Here is a 24573-nt window from a genome sequence, read left to right as displayed (position 1 = left end):
AATTCTAAGTGGTAAACAAAGTTTTTTAAAATTATCTTTGGTACTCCTAAAGTTTTTATAATTATTAATGGTGCCATTAATTATCATATTTTATAAAAAATTTAACTATAGTTTGGTTTTTTAATTTTTTTAACAATAACATTTAACTATAGTTAGGTTTTTAATTATTTTTTTAATAATTTAATAATTATACTAAAATTTAAAAAAAAAAAAATCAACCACCCCTTCCCCCCACCCACAGCCAGCTCCCCCTCCCCTGCACCCACCCACGCCGGCGCACCGACCGCCCAACCTTCATCGGCGCGCCGTCCTCCCCCACCCCTGGAAACGCCGACCTCTCCCAACCTCTGTTCGCCGCCCTAGAAACACTAAACCCAACCCAAAAACACCAAAAAAACCCTCCCCCACGTCGGTGCCGGCGCCGGCGCCAAGCCCATCCCCTCCCCCAAACCCACCCCATGAAACCCCTCTCTCCCCTATTCCCCAAAACCCTCGAAAACCCCAGCCGCCATCCTCGAAAAATCCTAATTGTGGGTGGGGAAAGAGTTTAAGATTTTTGGAGGGTGGTGGGCTGGGCAGTTAGAATTTTCGGGGGTGGTGGAGAGTTCACCGAGGGTTTTGTGAGGGTGTATGAGGGCCGATTAGGTTTTTTTCGTGAGTGGTGGGCTGGGTGGCCGGGGTTTTCGGGGATGGAGGAGAGGTCGCCGAGGGTTTTTGGGGTGGGGGAGGTTTCCAGGTGGTTTCGAGGGTGGGGGAGGTGAGGTTCCAGGTGGTTACAAGGGAAGAGAGGTGGAAATCGAAGAAGGAGGGGAACGGCTGGTCGCCGGCGCCAGAAAAGGGGAGGGGGTCTGGGTGGCAGTGGCGCCGGCAAAGGGAGGGCTGGTGGTCGGGGTTGCTGGTTGGGTGGCGTTTTTTTTTTAAAAAAATATATTTCTATAATAATTTAATTATTAAAAAAAAAACTAACTAACTATAGTTTAGGATTTTTTATTAAAATAACACTTATCAATGGTAATCAAAATTTAGGTTTATCATTGATAATAAAATTTAAGAATGTTTACCACTTGGAAACTTAAAAACTTGGAGTTCACCAAAGAGAATTTCCCTAATTGTTATAATTATTATGTTGCTTGATATTATTATTGTTATTGCTTTGTAATACCCGAGATTTTAAAACCTGATTTATTATACGCTAATATTTATTTTATTAGCTTAATTAAAGTTTTGTCTCTGTTTTAACAAGAACGAATGTTTTAATCTTGAATTTTATTTTAATATTATATTATTTTAGAAGCTAATTTTAAGGAAAGTAAATTATTATTTTACAGCTTATTTCCGGTCAGTAAAATGTTTAAAGATTTGTATCAAAATATGTATTTTTACCCGAGAAAATAAAATGACCAAAATGCCCTTACTTATCATAAGAGACAAAATCCACCTCCTAACTTCATCCCTTTTTTACCACTAAGAAAAGAATTGATAATTTCATTTCTCACTGTTTCCTTTACCATTAGTTGCCTAATTCTTGTGATAATCTTATCACTTAATAAACTTTTATAATCTTTTCTTGTAAGCTATTGATCCTTCACCGTTAAGAAACAAAAGAGCAAAGGATAAACTTTGCTTCATTCAACTAGAAAACAAAACCCACCTCTTGCTTCTCTATTCTCCTCACGGTTAAGAGCTTTATAATACAAAGTCTAATGTTGCCTTTCCATATAATTGGTCACTCAAAACCCCATGATTATCAATTTAGCAAATCTTGATCTTATCTTCTTCTTTCTTTCAAGTTCATTCTAGCAACCATACTACTCTATGTATATATAAAACGTCATCACCGTTCACTAGTGTCATTAACTCATTATATACTTTATTTTCTCCTTTCGTAAACTTTCTTGTCAAACTAATGAAAATGGCCTTCTAAGACCCATTACCTTATTGCTTCGTATACTACTAATTAGCCCAAGGTATAAGTAGTATTGTTTCAATGTTCATATTTATTCTTTAAAGAGAAATCTTGTTATATCTAGTATTGTTTTTCTTGTAATACAAAAATAATTCTTATACTTAAGTTAATGATTTAGTGGAAAAACTATGACTTCTTTGAGTCATAAAGCTACGTATGGTATTACTTGTATTTAGAAATAAGTTTGTTGATTTTATACTAAAATAATTAAAGAGTATAGTTTTAATCATTTTTCCCACTAATGCAATAATTTATATTTTCAAGAAGAATCGGACCTCGGAGCTCAGTGAGAACGATAGAATAAAGGCTAACAGGAAGGTTATCAGACTGTAAATCGAGGTAACGGCTATTGCTAGTACCCACAATTCCCTTCGAAATGTGTTTATAAAATCATGATGTCATTTTTGAAAGTTATTTATATCTCTGGATTTAATGACTTGCGGGATGATGAACGTGTTTATTAATGTACTTCAGTTTAATGATTTATATGAATGATTTTATTGATAAACGTTGTTTTATTGATCTTTGGATCTTACAAAAGTATGTCATGAATCTATGAATGACTTATGTAAAAGTTACACAACATGATAAATAACAGTGAAAGACCTAGTCCGTCTGGCAGTATATGTTTACAGGTTACTTTTCGGTCATGCATGTACCCATGGGGCATTAGCCCAACTATGTCGAGCATCTGCTCTATGTTATGGGCACCGGCCCATCGCGGAAGACGTTCCGCCATGTCATACTTGCCAGCGACTAGCATGTTAATATGAACGTTATATATATATCATTATATGAATTTTATTAAATGTTTTAAGATATTCCATTCTCCCTGTTTTATTAACTAAAATGAATTGAAATGATGTTACACTACTAGAGTAGTTCGTTACTGAGTCTTCGGCTCACCCGTTTTTATGTTTTGATGTTTTAGGTTCTGCTGGGGATGATGGAGACGAGTAGTAGCGAGGATTTTAATTTCAGTTATCACTTAATAGTAGTTATAGATTTAAGTTGTTTAATTTGAATAGTAAGACTAAGCTACTTAGTAAAGTTTGAGATAAGATAGGATTTCTATTGTAAAAATTAAGAATAATGTTTGTTATAAATAGATCACTATGTTTTATAAATCAAGTTTGTTAATTAAGTATGTTTGTTGCCTTGTAAATCTCGTGAGGGATTTACGGCCAAGAGATTTACGGCAGTGACGTCCCGACCGTGTTAGGTTAATTCCACTGTTAAGATTCTCTTAATAACTGATTTAGAGGTTAGGGCGTTACATGCTTGATCACGCCTTTAATTTTATGCATGTTTAAAGAGAATTTGTACTTGAAATCACGCTTAATAAGATAACTTATAATTTGGTTTAGGGTAATGTGATTTTAATTCAAGTGATTGCCAATAATAGCTTAATTTGTGCATTAATATTCAACGAACATAGATAAACAGGTTTAGGATTAATATAATGTTTGCATGTTAGTAAAAAAGCGCACATGAATACGAGTAGAATAAAGTAGAAGCCTATTTTATAGGGCGGGTTCTCTCTTTTGTAGATTGGACTCGTACCCTCATCCCCAAACCCTGTTTGGTTCAAGACCTTATGGAGTTGACGATCTCCTGGATCGTTGAGGGGTGTAACCTTCACCTCGTGAATGGTTTACAAGTTCCTAAAACTTTTTGGCGACTCTTTTGATCTCTTTTCTTTCCCTTTGGACGCCACCATACTTAAGTGTATGATCACAGTGGGGTTCAAGCTTGGGGTTATGATGCTAGTGTAGGCGTCGTTTGAAGTGCGCCTACGTTAAAGCATCTTGTGAATATGCTTGGCACTCATAGGAAGTGGGAATTGACATAACGATTAGGGACACGATTAGGAACAAGGAAAGTAGGGAGCCGCCAACAAGTTTTTAAGGAACTTGTAAACCGTTCACGGATCATTTAAGGCAACCAGGGACAACGAAAGGCAACAACGATTGACCCGTGAAGGTTACACCCCATTCATAATCCATGAGATTACTAACTCCATATGGTTCGGAACCACGAAAGGAGGATCGGGGATGATGGTACGAAGTGAGTCATGGAGTCACATTCGCCCGTATTGGACTCTACTCGATTCTTATTGTGAAAAGTATACCCGCGATCTCAAAGGCATACAAACAAATATCAATTTGCTCCAAACTATTATTATGCTAAATTGGTTGAATATTAATGCACACATTATTCTAAAATATTGTGATCACTTAATTAAACAACAAGATTAAATGAACCTAAACCAGTTGTCCAAATTATCTTATTAGGCGTTATTTTTAATTACATATTCCCTTTAACATGCAATATCAGGGCCGTCTATTAGGGGGACCACAATGAGCGACGGCTCAGGGCCCCCCTATTAGTGGGCCCCGTCATTGTGATTTTTTATTTATTTTTTTTTTTACAAAATAAAATGAATTTTTAAATACTAGAAATATATGAGACATATTTGGTTTATTTATTATCACTAATTATACCCATAAGTCCATAACCATGCTAATACTTTTTACCAATATATAAAAAACGTATGTTTTCATGTAAAATATTTTTGGATTAACTTATATATATCATTATATTTACATTTTATACTTCTTAATAATATTAATAGTTAAATTTGTGCATTGACATATGTGTTAGTGTTGCGATTATTATGAAATAGAAGGATTATATTATTGCCCTCTTCTCTCTCTCGTTTCAAATTTTGTGATGCCATCAAAATTTTAATTAATACGCGATGGTATAAAATTAATAATTAAATAATTCAAATTATTAATCCAATAATCAGGGGTAAAATGTTTTGTTGCTAAATTACGTATAAATTACACTTTGTAGTTTAGGGTCAGGGCCCCTATTTAAAATTTTTCTCAGGGCCCCAAAAATGTCTAAGACGGCACTGTGCAATATGGTGATCATAATAACAATAGAAACCAACATCAATATTGGAAGCAATTTAATAATAATAGCGTCAGTCAAATCAAATAATAACCCTAATCATGCTAATAGCAACAAGAATAAAAATAAGAGTAATGAAGTGATTAATTACTCACTTTCCACGTTTCCTTGAATTGATACATCATGAATAAACTGTTAGTAACTTCAATAAAAATAAATCAAATGGAAATTAAATTAAATAAATTTAGAAATGATTTGGTCCAAACCCTCAGTTAATTCTACCTTTCACGCCTTGGTTTAAGTATAGAACTTCGGGTATTGTATGAAATCCTTAAAGTGCTTAAGGGATATAAAATGAGAGAATAGGGTTGATAGAGTTTAGGCTAGAGCAAGAGAGAGAGGAGATAATATTTTTGGTGTAGGGAGAGAGGATGATTTTTGGTGTAGAAGAGAGGAAGAGAGAGTGATTTGATGATCAACCTTGTTGGTGATTGAAAAAGGGATATGACCTCTATTTATAGGGAAAAAAAGGGGTCGAATCAAGAAAAGATAAGAATTCGAATCGGATAAAACTCTTGCGATCGATAGACAGCAGTTTTTACGGTTTTTGTTTTTATCATATCTTTTGATCCAGAAATCGGAATAAGATGAATAAGATATCGTTGGAAAGCTCTTGAAATCTAATTTCTAACCCAATTAAAATCAGATTAAAATATTTTGTATAATAAAAGATATGGCCGAAATAGTGGGACGGTGTCAGTTTTGGATAGAGTTTCGTATTTCTTTCATCTTTTTCGTTATAGCTCGGAATTAATATTATAATATATCATTGGAAAGATAATTTCAAGAGCTCTCCAAACATTTAAGAATTAGATAAAAACAGTGAGGCACGAAAATAATTTCGGACTATCTTTGAATGTCTTTCAATTCGAATCGAATTACTAGAGGAGTTTTATTCTATTTCAAACTCTTTAATCTTATCTTTTCAAAAAGGATAATTAAGATCTTTTAGAATCTTATAGAAGAATCCAATTAATCCTAATTGGATTAGGAGTGGGATTAAATCCTTTTGACCCTCCACATGATTATTGGGTCGTAGGTAAGGTGGGCTTAGGTTCGATTTAGACTCAGTTTAGTATTTTGGCCATAACTTATTCTTTATTACTCGGATTTGGGCTTATAACATATCGTTGGAAAGCTCTTTTCAAGCCCCATCCAAATATTTAATAATTGGACCCAGATTATGGACCAAAATAAAATGATCAAAACGTTTTTATAGAAAGGACACGAAATGAATTATTTTGGGTTTAAAGCCATGAAAAGAGGAAAATAAGTTACGATTTGGGAAAATGGGCTATGAATTGGATTGTTTTATCAAATTTATTGAATGGAGCATGGATTTAAGCACTCTAAAGATTACATACTCAACCCGACTAATAATGGCGGTGAAAGGTTGTTCATCATCGGGTTTGGTTTTGGGGAGACATTTTTAGGTGTCTACAGAAGCCCCCACTTTGACTAAGTTTGTAGAAACGTTAGTTTTGAAAACGATAGTCAAAGTAGTCGATAGGGACGGAGAATGATTTAAGATGTTCTGCGATCTTAAATCACTCTGTACACGCCGATACTTGCAGAAAAATGTTAGTTCCACAGATAAAAGAGTAAAGGGATCGAATGCATATCTGACACCAGTGTACCGATGACAAATGAGTTTGGTAGCTTCCTATGCTTGAAGGAATCCACCGGATGATACTTTCCATGCTTGAGGAAAGTCGACAGATAATGTTGGCAGTTTTCTATGCTCGAAGAAACCCACCGGCTGAGATACTTTTCATGCTTGAGGAAAGTCGAGAAATGACAATTTTCCATGTTGAGGAAAAACTTGTCTGATGATGAAAATGCAAGTCTATGGGTATCGAGAACCTTGCGCCGTGAATCGTCTTCGCTTGGGAGATGATCACTAAAATGATGATGGTTCGATTGTCCCCGAACGTGGGCTGTAGTTGGTTCGATTGTCCCCGCCTTGAACATGGGCTGTAAAGGGTTCGCTTGTCCCCGAACGTGGGATGTAATTGGTTCGCTTGTCCCCTGAACGTGGGCTGTAGATGATCTGCTTGTCCCCGGACGTGGGCTGTAGTTGGTCCGCTTGTCCCCGGACGTTGGCTGTAAATGGTCCGCTTGTCCCCAGACGTGGGCTGTCAATGGTCCGCTTGTCCTCGGACGTGGGCTGTAAATGGTCCACTTGTCCCCGGACGTGGGCTGTAGATAAGACCTGCAAAATAAAATTTGTCAAGGGACTCGTGTAGAAGGGTTTCGTATAGACTATGATTGACTTGACCAATTGACTTGACCAATGACTTGACCAAGCATGACATGACATGTGTATGACTTGTGATTTTGTGTATATGTGTATTGAGTGAGTGTGTGCACAGACACAAGCAACCGAAAATACAAAAGAATAATTTTTCGTCATTTTCGTCATGAGATGAGTGGAGGGTACCGAATTTCTCCCGAAAAAGAAAGACGTGAATTTTTTTTTTTTGAACTTCCCGTTCAGCAAGACGAAATGAATCGCATGCATGGATCGAATTGCTTTTCTTGAAGATAATGTATGCATGATACATGTTCTAAGGCCAGGAGGCTAAGGACAATTACATCATCTGACACGATAGATAAATTAACTTAGGTCATGGAGCTAAGCATCATATATGGTGTAAAGAAATGATCTCGAACGTCGCTTAGGTCTGGAGGATAAGCACGTATATAGATGAAGTGATTATTTCATAATGAACGTTGCTTAGGTCAAGGAGCTAAGCACGATATGCTTTGCATGATTATAGATCTTTGATATATAAATGTTGCTCAGCACATTATGCGATGCGTGAAACAATGAATATTGCTCAGGTCAGGAAGCCAGACAAGTATACAATATTTCTTCTAATGAATGTTGTCTTGAAAGATGATGACATGAACAGTGTTGAAACAAGATTTCATGATAAAGGGTTCTTAAAGGGAAAGATGATATGGCTATGTATGTATGAGTGAAGTGTGTGAAAGTGATACTAAGGTGAGGCTGCAAAGGTTACGGTGATGGAAATATATGTGTGAAGAGTCAAAGATGATGACTCTTTAGGCTGGGTAAGCTAATGTGATACGGATTCAAGCCCCCAAGTCTAGCTCTAAATGGATAGGGATTTAGAGATAAGCATTTGATATTCTTTGACTCGATCATGCATATATATGAATATGAATGTGGCCGCACCTCAATGTGAGGTTGCCTACGTATCCGATCCGTTAGGAATCAGGTCGAACGTAGCTCTAACCGAGCTTTGCACAAGTGTATGTAACCTCAAAGAGGTCTTTCAAGGGTTGTAATATAGTTAAGCTGATGGTTTTTTTTTAAAAAAAGGGTAAAAGGCTCAAGACCCGAGAGAAGCCCCCAAGATATGCAATTGTGTATTTGAAAATTTTAAATTCGCAAGTTTTATCTTTCACATTTTTTTTTTTTTGCTTTGCTTTGATTTTTTTTTTTTTTTTTTTGTTCATTTGAATCAATGTAGGCAATCACAGATCATGCGGTTCATCACTCACTTAGCATTCATGTTTCTCAGGCACGGTACCAAGCACTTGATGAGAGACGCAATTCGAGATGTGTTCGTATCAAAGACATTGGAACACTTGCCTTTATACATTGTTTTTTTTTACTTACTTATTCTTTTGTTTTTTTTTCTTTTTTTTTTTTTTTGAACTTGCTCTTTGAATGTTACACAAATTGCACACCTTCCCATCCCATGGTTAGGTAAATGTGGGTTGAATAAATAAGGTCAATCGTTAGTCGAGGCTCAAAGTGGTTGATTAAAAATGGTTTAAAGGTGTAGGGAATATTTCAAGCATTATGATAACCCCAAACTTGAACCCCACTGTAATCATACACTAAAGTATGGTGGCGTTCCAAAGGGAAAGACAAAGAGCAAAAAGAGTCGCCAACAAGTTTTAGGAACTTGTAAACCCAAAAGACAATCCAAAAGGACCGTCAACTACTCCATAAGGTCTTGAACCAAACAGGGTCCGGGGATGAGGGTACGAATCCAATCTACAAAAGAAAGGACCCGCCCTATAAAATAGGCCTCTACTTTGTTCTGCTCGTATTCATGCGCGCTTTTCGAATAACATACAAACATTATATTAAACCTACCCTGTTTATCTATATTGGTTGAAATTTAATGCACAAATAAGACTATTATTGGCGATCACTTGAGTTAAAATCACATTAGCCTAAACCAAATTATTAATTATCTTATTAAGCGTGATTTCAAGTACAAATTCCCTTTAAACCTGCATAAAAGGCGTGATCAAGCAATAACAATAATATAAATATACATCAAGCAACATAAATAAACAATATATAATAATCATGATAATAGCATGATAAGGCATAATAAAGCTTGATATAAAATAGCAAGATCCTAGGCATGATACTAACAAGATTAATAACAAATCCTAGCATGTCACTAAACAATAAAGATCAAAGCTTTAAACCTAACATGGTACTAACATGATAACATGATATTAGAAAGCATAAAAAACATCCTAACATGATACTAGGAATTAAAAAAACAATAATAAACATGCAATCTACATTGTGAAAGAAATAGGGAGTAAGCTAATCTACTTACTTTGAAGCCTCGTACCTCTTTCTAATAACAAAATACACAAGTTAGTAAACTTCAATGAAAATAATAAAGAACAATTAAAGAATTAAATTAAAATCAAATTAAATAAAGTTTTGACTAGTTTTGGACCAAACCCTCAGAAATTATCAACCTTGCACGTCTAGGGCGAAGGCAACTTCGAACTTGGCTAAGAGACTCTAAGTCTTGTGAATGCGGAATATTGTATGTGTAAAAAGCTAGTTTTGAAAGAGAGGGAGAAAGAAAGCATATATTGCTCAAGAGAGAAAAGAGAGAATTAAGGATGAGAGCTGATTGAATGAAAACGGGGATCCGAGGACCCTATTTATAAGAAAATAGTTAGAATTTGAAGAGAAATAAAACTCCATGCTGTCGCTAATCAAACCGACCTTGTCGCCAAAGATTTATCTTTTCGCCAGGCGACAGAGTCTGTCGCGAGGCGACAATCCTGTCGTTTCGCGACAAGACAGTTTTTTGCGGATTTTGTTTTAATCATATCTTTTAATCTAGAAGTCCAAATAAGTCATATAATATGTCGTTGGAAAGCTCTTAAAGTCTACTTTCTAATGCAATTAGAATCAGATTAAAATATTTTGTAGATAAAAAGATATGGACGAAATAGTGAAAGGGTGTCAGTTTTGGATAGAGTTTCGTATATCTTTAATATCTTTTTCGTTATAGCTCGGATTTATTATTATAATATATCATTGGAAATATAATTTCAAGATCTATCCAACCATATAAAATTTGGATAAAAAATATGAGGCACGAAAATAATATCTGACTATCTTTGAACATCTTTAAATCCGAATAGAATTAGAAAAGTTTTAAAAAAGGAAAGTTTATATTCAAATCAAATTCCATGATCTTATCTTTTCAAAAAAGGATAATTAAGATATTTTAGAAACTTATAGAAGATTCTAATCAATCCTAATTAGTTTAGGAATAGGATTAAACCTTTGGACCCTCCTCATGATCATTGGGTCGTAGGTAAAATCCGGTTTGGGCCCAGTTTAGTATTTTGGTCATAACTTCCTCATTATTCATCGGAATTGGGCTTATAATATATCGTTGGAAAGGTCTTTTCAAGCCCCATCCAACTACACCATTATTGGACCCTTATCATGGACCAAAATAAACTGAAATGGACGTTTTCATAAAATAGAGTGGGTTTTCGAAAACAGAAAGAAGGATTTTAATAAAAACTAACCGCAACACTTGACTTTTCACACTTTCACCTTATTCGATTATGGTTCGACGTGACAGGTATTCATCACTGGGTTTGGTTTTGGGGAGACACAAATGGGTGTCTACAAAAGGGAATGACAGGGTTGCAAAGGTGCCTCAAATCATTGGTGTACCTTGTGTTTAGTTCGGCGATTAATTTTGTTATTTTTTTAATTTTTTTTATTTTTTTGCGAATGACATGATCGAATGCAAAGGAAAGAAATGTGTATTGATGGAACATGGCATATAGACATAAGGATAAGGAAAACCTATGCTAGACTTATTAGGGGAAAAGGGTTGGAACAGAAGAAGAAAAAAAGCATGAAAGCTTGTATGGAAACTTGTCATGTGCTTCATCTTCATGGATGCTTATGAATTTTTTGTTACTACCAAGAAGGACAACAATTTTGTTATTGTTGATGCTTTGATTGGAAGAAAAGAAGGAAGGAATGACGTTCCCCTTATTATTCCAACTCTTGCATAGTGATTCTTGAACGTGTGTACTATGGAACAAAATGAGCTCACTTAATGCATTGACTCAATAAATCGGATTGGAAAGGAAGAGTGTATGAAAGAATTTTCAAAACAAATGTGAAATACTCCACTCATTCCTATCATGACGGAAAACAACACATGCATGGTCCTATATACGATTATAAACAATATAGTGCATTACTTGAAGAAAAAGTGTGTGCAACGACTCAACATGTATGATTAGGTGAGTTTATTAAGACTTGTGGTATGATCGCATGGCTAGACATGAGGACGTTATGAAAAACAAAGGACCCAAGGACCAAATAGCACGGAAGACTAAAAGACAAACTAACTTGATTAATTTTGTATACCTATGTAAGTCTTAACTTTTTTTTTTTTTTTCATGCAGGATCAATTCCACCTTGTGAAGGGGAGAGACACTGGCCTGCAATTTAGTGTGTTATGGACCCTCCCCCTATTAAGATAGGGCCTGGCAGACCTAGGAAAAACAGGATCAAAGACCCATCTAAAAATCCATCTAAGCCAGGTCACCTCACTAGAACAGGGATGGAGATGACATGTAGTAATTGTCATCAGAAGGGCCACAACAAAAGGAAGTGTGCTCAACCAACTTCCACTACCACTCAGCCTCCCACGAAGAAGCAAGCAACTGCAGCTGCACCTCAACAACAACAAACACCTGCTGCTGCTCAGTCACATCATGAGGCTACAGCACAGCCAAGCCAACTTGGGAGGGGTGGGAGAATGATTAGAGGAGGGAGGACTGGTTCAACTTCTGGTGGAGAGAGCAGCAATGCATCTACGACAGGACTAGGAAGGGGATCAAGAGGAGGCAGGGGCTCAAGGGGTGGCAGGGGATCAAGAGGTGGAAGTCTACCACTTGGTGTGGGAGTCCTGTTTGGTGCAGATGGTTCTGTACTTAACCAGGGTCCTTCTCAATATGATGTACAACAGGGTCCTTCACAAGTCAGCCAGGTTGATATCCCCACTCAGACAAGCCACATTTGATGTATGGCACTGCAAGCTGCTGTAATGCACCCTTATTTTGGCAAGAGCATGTTTCCTGATGTTGCTTTTGATTAGTGAACAATGTCTTTTGATATGTTTATCGCTTCTACTAAAAACCCTTATATTATAAAGCCCGCTCTGCCCCATTTACGATCATATAAAGATCCGTGCCATTTAATAATTAGACGGATCTAACCCGTATTGGCCGTATTACTGTATAAATGTGGCGGGTGATGGCTTTTAAAAGGCCTCCATTCCTAGTTTCCTACATCTCTAACTTATTTCATTGAAGCGTAGACTCCATGGAAGCGTTCTCCGTTGAATCAAATTCTTGTATCCCCCATTGAAGCAGCTTCTAAGGTAAGTTGTTTGTTGTTGTTATCATCATATCAATTTACAATCTAGGGTTTATTTTGATCTAATTCAATCCAATTATCAGCGCGTTAAGTTTAGGGTTCGTAAATCTGAACTATTGGTTCTAAATTCTTAGATTATGCAACATCATAACCAAAAGAAAAGAAAATTATGAGCCTAATTTGATTATTGAATCAAATATCCCTAAAATTATGTATTTTTTGAGATAATTGAATATGAAATTAGATCTCTTTTCCCTGGGCCTAGGGCGGCCGCCCCTCCTGCCCTGCTCATCTCTGGTGGGATCTTCTTACTATCTAATATGGGGTTCTTTTAATTTTTTTGGTGGAAAATCTTTGCATATTTTGGTTGAACAAATATCAATATTTAGATTTTATGCATCCGGGGTTGATGGAATTTGTAATGATGAATAAAATTACATTTTTTATAATTTTTTTGGTGATAAATTAAAGTTAATTTTATATGAACTGATGTGCTTTTTATTTTATTAACCTTGCATATGGCTTGTTGTGATTTACTGATGATGAAAAAGGAGTGAACTTTATCAGCCTAATTTGATTATTGAATCAAATATCCCTAAAATTATGTATTTTTTGAGATAATTGAATATGAAATTAGATCTCTTTTCCCTAATTTGATTGTTGTGATTAACTAATGATGAAAAAGAGTGAACATTTTAAGAGTTGAATTCATAATTTTTTTATTTTGGAATTGAATGTTTGATGTTAAATCATGGTTGGTAATTATGGTATAGTATTCTTGTTGCAGGAGCTGTAGAAACTAGTAAACTACTGTTAAAACATGGTTAGTTGAGAGTATTACATGTTTGCATATGGCCACTATCATTTTGTTTTAAAAGTGAATTGAACACTAATGAACAATACAATGTAAAATATTAATTGCATTGATCACTGACACTGATTCACTAATAAGTTATCCAAGTTCAAATTACAACTACAATAAGTTTTAATAAGTTCGCTTAAATTTAGATAAGTTCATATAAGTTAAAATCAGGTGAATAAAATACACCCTTATTAGGTGATATGTAATGATTTCTTACTGATGTATAGTGTAGTTAAGTAATAAGTTTGACTAATCCCCTTATCTGAATTTTCTAATGAAAAAAAATACTATAATTTACTTCGAATTCTGTTCACCAGGGTTTTGCATTTCTGTCACATCCATTGGTATTGTTGCTGTTTTGAGGAAATTGGAACTCAATCTGTCAGGGTTTAAGATTTTAGTTGTGTAATTGCCTCATTATTTGGTAATTGTTCGTCTTCTGTTCATAATCTAAGTGACTATAATTGGGTATTAATGGTAAAATGCAGAATTTGAATATTGCAGAAGGGATTTGTTGTAATCATAATTGTTTGGTTAATTTGTTAGGTGTTGAAATTTATAGTTTCATTTGGCTATAATTTTTGATGGGTTCTTATATGTTGCTAAATTTGAGAAAATTTCGTGCATTTAGTTTTGTCTCAATATAAATATTTTTTTGGATTTTATTCTGATTCAATTGGCGGTATGTTTAGCATTTCTTAATTGCATTGTTAGTTATTGGGCATTGGGGTTTTCATATGTTTATAATATTTGATGGATTTATTCATATATTTTGTCAAAATCAAGAAAGTTCTGCGCTTTTTAGTCTGATTATATATATATATATATATATATATATATATATATATATATATATATATATATATATATATATATATATATATATATATACTATGTTACTCGGACTCTTCGTTTTACCTCAAGTACCCATGTCGGACCCTCGACACTCGGACATGGGTATGACACTCGAACACTTCATTTTAGTTCAAAATCATAAATTTTTTCCACAAAGTAGCCGAGTCGGACACTTGGACACATACCCGTGTCGGACATGGGTACCCAAGTCCGAGTAACATAGTGTGTGTGTGTGTGTATATATATATATATATTAAAAATGTTTGAGGTCTGATACGGTTCAAGTAGTATTATTTAAGATGTCTTCTGTATTTCCGAAGATTGCATCTCTTGCAGATTTTTTCTTTTCATATCTTGCCTCTGTTTTTCTTGTTATTTGTTGTCTGATAACAGCGCTAGATCGGTATTAGCATGTGCACCCTTTTTTTTTATCTACTCTTTGCTGGTGATTCTATTTCTAAATCTCACTTGATTATAATTTTTTGTTATCTTATCACAGAATTACTGATTGATTATAGTATAATTTCTGCCGAATTTTTTTGTCATTCATTGTTTGAATAACTCACTTACATGCCTGCAGCAAATTTTTACCGAACAAATTTTCAATCCATATCATGTAAAGAATTTATCATGGCCCAATTTTTGGGATTTATTTGAAATTGCATGAAGAGGGGAAAGAAAGATGCATAAATTATGTTCCTGAATTTTTCGCCATTATATAAATTGATCATGGTTAATAAAGTGGCCCTTGCTGTCTTGTTATGTTTGCCTCACTTGTATGGCTGAATCACTGATGATGATTTTGGGTTTCTGATAATGTGAAGAAAGATGCAATTTCTATTATTTGGCTAAATTAATTTTGAATCCTTTTAGGTTGGGAAATTTTAGGTTTAACTTGGTGATGAAACGTGGTAGTTTTTGTGTTCTGTCGATTTGATATGAATTTGGTTATCAGACTTATCACTGACAAAGTAGCAAAAATGATTTTTTTTTTGTTCTTTCATAGATTGCATGTTTATGATTATTGATTTGATTGAGAAACTAGTAAAGCATGAATCAAGCTATTGGTATGCAGGGTAAGCACATCAACAATGTATTGTTGATGAACACAGAGTTGCAGTTTATACTCTTTTTAGATACATAGGTGTTTTGATTTAAAATAAGAAAGGAGGTATATTTTTTAAAATATGTGTTCTATCGTTAAAATGTCATTAATTGTGAAGTATGATTACAGAGTACTTTAACCTCTATTGAAACATTATATATATTTTTCTTATATTATCAATATCCCATGCATTAACGGGATATTAACACTTTGCAAATTCGAGATGGTAAATCTTATGTTTATTAATGACATCTTACAATACATATTTTAATTCAATTATAGAGTACTTAAATTCTACCGAAACATTATCTATATAGATTTCTAATATATTTGAATGGTATTAAATTTCACGTATTGTTGGGAAGGCAAAATACATCTTTATGCTCCGGATGTAATTTCCTCAAAATATTTAATTAGTTTTCTCCCTTAAGCCTCACACTCTAGAAATAATAGTTACAGTCTTAGTAGCATTTATAAGAGACCTTCTGATGTACCACCTTCACACCCACATTTGAACTTTGGAACCCATAAAATTGTTCCGCAACAAATTTGGGGCTCTCAAACTTACTCTATAGGGCCAACAATGCATTTGAGTTCGTAATCGCAACCCTCGTTTTTGTTTGATCATCGGCCTCTGTTGAGTCCTACGGTCTTTAGGTAGTTTGTTCCCCCTTTTACGGGCTTGAATGAGCTTCCCACAGAGGAGTTGGTTGTTTATTTGGTTTAGAAAAGTCTCTTCCACTAATTGGCATAACCCAATTGCAAGTTCAGTTCAATTTTCAATATTCATTTTAAGGTTTCTGTTGTTATTGCTGTAAAAAAATTAATTTGCAGTTATTGTTTGAAGTGTTGAGGGATTAGATAATACTTGGTTTATCCTGTTTGTAACAATTCTTGGCTTCGGTAGAATTGTGTTGATTGGTGGTTTGAGTATTAATTTAAAATTTGTTCGATGGAATTCCAGATTCTTTTTTTTTAATTTTTTTTTATCTAAGTGCTGATAAATTACATAGATATTATATGTAAAATTAATCTAGTTGGTCTTATTAATTTATTATTATATGATTGTAGTTGTTATTGAGCAAAAAGATGGACTAAAAAGGCAAACTTTGAATTACGGCAACGTTATTTTAGCTGTTCAGCCATGCAATGTATGTATAGTTGGCCAAAATTGCTTAGGATCTACATTTTGTCATCACTTCTTCAGTTGTCATGTTTTTTATTTAGAAGCTCGCTGCATTAAAAAAGCAAAACTAGTTTTGAAATTATTCCAACATCTGATGGCTGTGCAATTGCATCTAATTTAGGTTGTGTTGTAGAAGGTAGAAAGCGTGGTTAGAAATAGAATTCAATCGAATATTATATCTACTGCATGTCTTTTTATGGAGCCATTTTATGGTTGGTTTTGATTGAATCTCTTTGTCCCTCTGTCATATATTGTCAGTATAAAGATGCGATTGAAGGCTGCAAGACTTTCTAGAGCAGCATCTAGGGCGGAAACTGGCCCTACTATGGTGCGAAGCTGGGATGACTTGGACTACGATGTATTAATGGGTATAATTAACAGAGTGCCTTGGCGTTGTAGGCTTTACGTTGCATGTTTGGTGAGCAAGTCGTGGTTGGCCGCAGTATTAGACTCATTGTCACCTTGTGGTGTGATCAACCTCAAAGTCATAGATCCCCACAAGTTGAAGAATGACCGTGATTTTCCCAGGTTTCAGAGAAGATACCTTTGTTTCCTGAAGCATATGTTGGATATTAAGCCAGTTGACTCTTGTTCTGCATTGATCATTGGTGAAACCGTGCTAAAGCCACACAAGTATGTCTATATTGCGAAAAGGTAAATGAATTTTTTTTGTCAATTTTGTCTGTATTGTGCCTTGGTAAAACTTTGCCAGTCACACAACACACAAGTATGTCTATATAGCTGAAAGGTAGATGAATTTCTTGTCAACTTTGTCTTTTTATAGTTGATCCCATTGAAAATGGAATGTTTTTTTGGTTCCTTCCCAGTCTTTATTATCACTTGTCAGCAGTGTGAATTCCTATGGTTGATCTTTATAGAGATTTAACTTATTGGATCTTGAGAATGCCATTGAAATTGTCAAAGGATGTTTCCTGAAAGTTAAAGGATAACAGGGGTTGTGGGTACATTTATTTCAATGTTTTAGGCGTATATAGTGGTTTTTGGGAGTTGATTGTTAAGTAGCAGGGGCATTTTGGGAGGAAAAATCCGGGTATGGGACTCTTGAAGATGGCTTTACTCACTGAATGATATTTTATTAAGATGGCAGAATAACGGAGTACTACAGATAAAATTGGATTCATCAAATGTATCAAGATATCAGTATGCAATTTGCTAATGTTAATCTTAGGGTATGCCTTCTTTATGAAATTTATGTGCACTTTTCAGGACACCCTCGCTGCAGCAGTTGGTTATTTCTGAGGCATTGGGTTACAGACATTCATATTTTATGCAAGCTATGCGTTATTGGAGGAAGTTGAAGAAAGTAAAGTGTCCTGTAGATCTGTTTGTATTCTGCTCAGTCTGCTTTGAAAAGGTTGAAAGTCTCCAGTTATTTGGGGTTGTAAATGATGCAGCAGCAATAGCAATCCGTGATAAATGTCCTAGACTCAGACGATTGTATCTCATCTCATGTGCTTTATCAGTCACTGCATTGTCAACAATATTAGATGGGCACAAACGATTGGAGGTGTTGGATACCCGACATAGTTTCTGTGTTCGTGACTGCTCAAAGACTGCTAGGATTGGGATATCTCAATCCGTGGAGTGGAATGAAGAAGAGATTCGCTGTAAGGCTGCTGGTATAAAGTTGCACTTGAGGTGCACTAAACAGCGTTGTCCTACATGTTCTGCAACTTGGAAATGCTGCTATCCAAAAATGAAGGGTCGACTTACAAATTATCGTTATTGGAAGTATATTTAAAATTTAATCTACTTGTAATGTTGTCTATAACATTTTAATTTATAAAAAGGAAATTGCGATTAAATTTCCCTCTCCCAAAATTTTTACCAGCCAAAATATGGCTAATTGACTAGGTTGGTAAATAAAAAAAGACTCTTAGTGACAATTTGGTAATAAAAACTAAAAACTAACCCTAAGCGACAATTTGGAAAATAAACTAATCTCATGTGACAATTAACCTAAAAAATTTAAAAAATTCCGACAAATTACTCTCGAATACTTAATTTAGTTTCTTTTCCGTGTTTTTTTATACCAAATTTCAAGATAATAAAAAAAAAGTTTAAGTATCAATTTTCACTTAATTTTCATACCCCTTGTTAACGAAACTTTTAAAAGGGATTGAAAATAATATTTTTTTTTGACAAGCGGATTGAATATAAATTTGGTATTGGGATTCAGCAAAATAAAAAAGGGATGACATAAATAAATTAATAATTCATATTAAATAAGGATTTTTAAAGAGCTTGTCGAAAAAAAATTAAAAACACAAAAAAGTTAAATTAGGATTTTTATAGTGTTGAAAAAATTAGATATTTTGAGCTAAATGTTGTCTTTTTACCAAATTGTCGCTGGGTTTTTTTTTTAGTCAGTTGGCCGCCAAAATATTTATATCATAAAAGTTTTCAGTGAAACGATAGTGTGGTTTGCAATTTTCTGTTTTTGACGTAATGGATTGCAATTTATGATATTATTCATTCAAAGGATTTAATATTGGGTTGACGTGTTAGGTGTGTCACTTACGATTTGAAACTTTCAACTTTAATCTAACCTGTTTAATTTCTTGTCAACCTTAATTTTTTTTTTTTGCAAAAATTTCTTGTCAACCTAATTAATTAAATAGGATGAGAGTTTTGACCCAAAGTTGTAAGTCTCGGGTTGGGTATTGTGTTGTGTCAATTTTTTCCAACCCTATGCAAAACGATCCACTTTGATGAAATAAACATGTAATCATATCAAAGTATACAACCCAATAGGTTCACCAATAAGTAGAATACTAGAGCAAAAGTACGAATTAAGAGATGTTCAAAATCAAAGCAAAATCATATTACAGTACTAAAGTTTCAATACTCAAACTAAAATTAACCCAATTTCATTATAAAACCATTAACATTTAATCTAACTCAAAGGAGCGTGTGAAATGGAGATTTGATCCCCTGCTTCCCCCCATCATCTGCCATCTCAATCATCATCAAAACTCATCACTATCACCTTCACCTTCACCTTCACCTCACCAGCATACTATATAGGTTTTCCTAATCGGTAGATCTGAATATGATCAAAACCATTCACATCGTCAATCAAATCACAGCAATCAAAGATAAAGGCTGGCCTTCTCATTGTGTTAACTAGCTCAACACGCTGTTCCTCCAACATAGTAGCAAACATTGGCCATTCAACTAAGAAGACCATTGCTTCAACATCCCAAGCACCTTCTATGTTATCAGCAACCAATATTCGATTTCTCTCTCTAGGAGCAAAACATTTCAGGATCGTATTTTCAGAAACTAATGGATCAAATATTTTCAGACGAATACCATTAATCTTCAACAACGATCGACAAATGTAAATTGCAGGAGATTCTATGATATCATCTGAATCCACTTTATTAGAAAATCCATATATAGCTATATCCAAAGAGCCTCCGATCATGTGTGAAACAGTCTGCACTAATTCATCCATCTTTCTTCTCCTCATCTCACTAATCATTGTAAAAAACTTCTTCTCATTTGTCATCCCTACATATTCACATAAATATGCCAAATAATCTATGTCTTTTGTCAAACCCATACCTCCATAACCCGGTCTCGAATTGATAAAATCCTGATTCAATCTTGAGTTTGCAGTTATGGTGCTTCTCACATCATCGAAATTTGAGCCGACCTTTTCACATAAGGTAGATCCTATATTCATAAGTGTTAACTGAGCTGCAAGAACTGCATTAGATAATAACTTCCCTATTTGCACAGAAGATTGTGAACCAATGATTTCGATGTTATCAACATTGACCACTCCTGCATACAAATCCCTGAAAAGAATTAAACTATTTTGACCCTCATAAAAGTTACCTAATACCACCTTCTGAGGATGTAGCAAATCTTGAACAGCGGTGCCAACAGAAAAGAACTCCGGGTTTGTGATGACGCTAAGATAACCAGCATTGTTAAACCCATTAATGTGGTCTGCAATGTTTGATTTATAGTCAACTGGTACAGTAGATTTGATAGCTACGTACTTCCTAACGAGTATTCTATCGATTGATTGGAGTATGCTCTTGATAGCATCATCAAAGTTCTTGATGTCCAAGTCATTCTTGAGTACTTTGGGCTTTATCTTGAGAGGAATGTCAACCGCAATAAAAATCAATTGACATAGATCAAGTTCTTCATCAATATTGGAGCTAAAATGTAGATTTCCCCTGTCAATACCTTCGTTAAGATAAAAATCCATACCAGGCTCAGAAAAAGGCATAACTCTCTCATCTGCTTCATTGATACCATTCATATCATTAATCTTCTCAACATCCTTATCCAAAACAACGAAATCTTTATCGTGCCAATAGTGAGCAAGCACCATCATACTTAAAACTCCAACCCTTCCTCCACCTATACAACATATTCTTTCTATATCTTCCAACATGGGCTGTAAATGAAACAAAAATACCTCCTATCAATATCATCAAACCAAGCGAAAACAATTTGTAAACTTGTTGATAATCCAAACCATATTTACTTATAGGTATAAGTATCAAACAAACAAAATATTTCATACCAATATCATCAAAGTATATATGTTATAAAAATTAGTTTAATCTAATGCATTTCAAATGATACCAACTAGTGAAGTTTGCACAGATTATATATTTTGTTTGTAAACAATAAGGTCAAACACATGTGTTAAGATATATTGTAACAAGAAATAAATTTTATCAAAAACAATAATAATGTTTAGAACTTACAGGTGGTGTAACATCTTCATCATCAGGACCACCACTAGGATTACTTACATCGTCGGAGATATCTTGATCATCGTAATCAGAAGAATCGTTCATATCACTGTAGTCGAAATAATTTAAGGTAAGTATGTTACTTCTTCTGAAGTTATAATCACATACAAAATGTTAAAATTATAGGATCAAAATCATTAATATTTAGCTATACAAGTTCCAAACAATCATAAATTACACAGAAATTGATCTTAGCAATGTTCAATTAATAAGCTATATAATAAGTTCAAACAATTAATATATGTGCCTTCAAAAGGGTTTTCTCCATAATCAGAAATCAATTTCTATTACACAATAAAAATTACACTAATATAAAGAATCAGCTTGACAACCATTTAACAACATTGTCCAACCCTATTCCCATTGTTTGTGTTTCTTCTTTGATTTTCATCCTTAATTGCCAAACCCTTATTATCATAGACTGAATACAATTGATTTGTTGATGGTTTGCAAACTATTTTAGCTAAAGTACAAATATGTAAAGTTAGAATCATCAAATATATGACCTAATTAAGCAACCAAATTCATGTATTGTATGAACAAATCAAGCAACATCGATGGACTACCTCATTTTTTTTGCTGCTCTACCCTCTGATCTTCCGAAATTGCGTCTCTGTTGTATGATCTGATCCACTAGTATATTGTCTCGTTTTAACTTTTTTTTGTTTTTGTTTTTGTTTTGTAAGGGAAATAGCTAGTCTCGTTTTAGCTTGCTGACCACGGCACGCCAAAGAGTGCTACCGAAGCCCAGGGCCCACTGTCTAAGGCCCAATTTATTTCAGCTTCTAATTAAGTACTCCGTAATTCCTAGAGATTTAGATACGGAGTATAATAAAGGAAAAATTGCTAGCTATAATTCAGCTTTTGCCTCGTTCATCTAAAATAATTTACATTTCGATTAGTTTTAAATAATATGACCTTTAATGCCAGTCAGTTTTAAATGGTCACAACCGGTCATTTCACTTGTTAAAGAAAGTTACGCGACAAGTGTCGGCATTTGATTGATAAAAAAAAATCATAATTTTATTTTAAAAGAAAAACTTAAAAATTGTCATTTGATTAATTAAAAAACAACTCCCACCGCTAGTCCAACCACCCTCCACGGTTGCCATCTCCACCGGCCCGACTCCTATACTTGCCCACCAGCGCCGGAGCGCTACACCGGCCACCCACCCTCCTCTCCCTAAATCGCCGACTCACCTCCACCCCGACCCTCAAAAAAGTAAAAAAACTCCTTCCCCGTCTCGATCCCAACCTCCATACCCTCGAAAAACCCCACCCTTTGTCCCTTTTCCGCCCCTACCCTTCCCTGCTCCTAAGGATAGCAATGGGGTGGGTCGGATGCAGAGGATGGTGCCTCCAATCCCATACCCGCCTAAAAATCTTGTACCCATCCCAACCCCACCATCCATGGCGGGTGCAATTTTCCACATCCACACCCGCCTCGCCGGGTACAAGTTAATATTCATCTACCACCACCCATTTGGATATCCATACCCGCCTCATACCCGCTACCATAATGACATTAATATGATGAATTATTATTTTTAATAAACCTAGTTTTACATCCACTTGACAAAATTTGTATACGACGTTAATGTTATTAATAAAATATTTTACATGATTACAGTTTAGATTCTAAGCTCTTCCAAGCTTGTTTCAACCTTTACGAAAAGTAGTATAAGGCGGGTATGAGACGGTGATGGGGAAAGTTTACTCTAAAATCCATATCTGACCCACCATCCATGGTGGGTACAATTATTATACCCATCCTCGCCTCATCACTCGCCAAACTTCCCTCCATCCTTGCCCCACTTGGGCGGATGAGGCGGGTCTCCCATTTGACCCGACCTACTGCCATTCCTACCTGCTCCGAATTTGGCTCCTTCCCTTCGCACGCCTTGATTTTGGTCCCTTCCCCTTCCCACACATTGATTTTGGCTCGTTGTTTCGATAACACATTGATTTTGGCTCGTTGTTTCGATAACAAGTGTGGTGTTTTAGAGGCAACAGAAGAGGGTAGGGAATGGGCGGTGGCTCGGGGGAGTTGAGATGTGGGCGCGAGGGGGAATATGGCCTGGTTTAGGCCGATCGTGGGGTTGAGGAGGTGGCTGGGGGCTGGGGGTGTTAAAATAGTTAAATTTTTTTTATATTTTTAATTATTTTTACAAAAGTTAGTTTAAAATAATTAATTAATGGTAATTAATAATAATCATTTCCTTAAAAATTAAAATTAAAACTTATTTTTTAACTAATCACGTTGTGACACGTGTAAATTGATCTTAACTGAAAAAATACCTATTCAACCGATTACAGGTAACTTAAGGCTATTTGAAGCAGATTGACATTAAAGGTTGGATTATTGAAAAATAATCAAACGGTGTTGTAGACACCCATTTGTATCTCCCCAAAAACCAAACCCAGTGATGAATGCCTTTCGCGTCGAACCATAATCGAATGAAGTGAAAGTGTGAAAGGTCAAGTGTTACTTTTTATTAAAAATCTTTCTTTTTGTTTTCAAAAACCAACTCTATTTCATGAAAATAGTCAATCCAGTTTAGTTTGGTCCATGATACAGGTCTAATAATAGTGTAGTTAGATGGGGCTTGCAAAGAGCTTTACAACGATATATTATAAGCCAAATTCCGATGAATAATGAGGAAGTTATGGCCAAAATACTAAACTGGGCCCGGTTTGATCCTTACATACGGCCTAATGATCTAGAGGAGGGTCCAATGTCAATTATCATTCCTAAAGCTATTAGGATTAATTATAGTCTTCTAGAATTCTCTAGAAGGTTCTCTTAAAACCTTATGGAATTAGAATTGATAATTGTGGATTGATAAGTTTAATTTGAAATAAAATATTATTTTATGAAAAACACGATTTTGGTTTTCATACGGACTCTACAGATCAATTTTGATTGACAAGTAGATTCCGTGATAAAAAGCGCGTGAAAATCCAAGCTGTCGCCAAACGACAGGCTTGTCGCCACGTGACAGAGCTTGTCGCCAAGTGACAAGGTCGTTTTGCGGCGACAGCGTGGAATTTTATTCCTTTTCAAATTCTACCTATTTCCGGACTATTTTTCTTATAAA

At 35.0% G+C, this 24573-nt stretch overlaps 2 protein-coding genes and 1 long non-coding RNA gene across 3 annotated transcripts; 2 read left to right on the top strand and 1 right to left on the bottom strand.

Annotated features, from left to right (window-relative positions):
* Positions 1–1604: 1604 nt before the first annotated feature.
* LOC145620911 (uncharacterized) lies at positions 1605–3146 on the top strand. The gene is made up of 3 exons (XR_014108316.1): positions 1605–1967; positions 2231–2305; positions 2898–3146. It is a non-coding gene; the product is annotated as an uncharacterized LOC145620911 (long non-coding RNA).
* A 9361-nt stretch (positions 3147–12507) lies between these two features.
* On the top strand, positions 12508–18496 carry LOC145621036 (F-box/LRR-repeat protein At3g48880-like). The gene is made up of 3 exons (XM_081675771.1): positions 12508–12666; positions 16929–17324; positions 17898–18496. Exons 2-3 carry the CDS (start codon positions 16936–16938, stop codon positions 18430–18432), a joined length of 924 nt encoding a protein of 307 aa, XP_081531897.1. The 5' UTR covers positions 12508–12666; positions 16929–16935; the 3' UTR covers positions 18433–18496.
* A 1214-nt stretch (positions 18497–19710) lies between these two features.
* LOC145619594 (UDP-glucose 6-dehydrogenase 3-like) lies at positions 19711–22132 on the bottom strand. The gene is made up of 3 exons (XM_081674307.1): positions 22042–22132; positions 21428–21524; positions 19711–21111 (listed from the first exon to the last, which is right to left on the bottom strand). Exons 1-3 carry the CDS (start codon positions 22044–22046, stop codon positions 19711–19713), a joined length of 1503 nt encoding a protein of 500 aa, XP_081530433.1. The 5' UTR covers positions 22047–22132.
* Positions 22133–24573: the final 2441 nt, after the last annotated feature.

This window comes from Chenopodium album, chromosome 27 (assembly GCF_948465745.1).
Source record: "Chenopodium album chromosome 27, dcCheAlbu1.1, whole genome shotgun sequence".
In the NCBI taxonomy this organism is placed as follows: domain Eukaryota; kingdom Viridiplantae; phylum Streptophyta; class Magnoliopsida; order Caryophyllales; family Amaranthaceae; genus Chenopodium; species Chenopodium album.
This window is presented reverse-complemented; position numbering and strand designations above follow the sequence as displayed.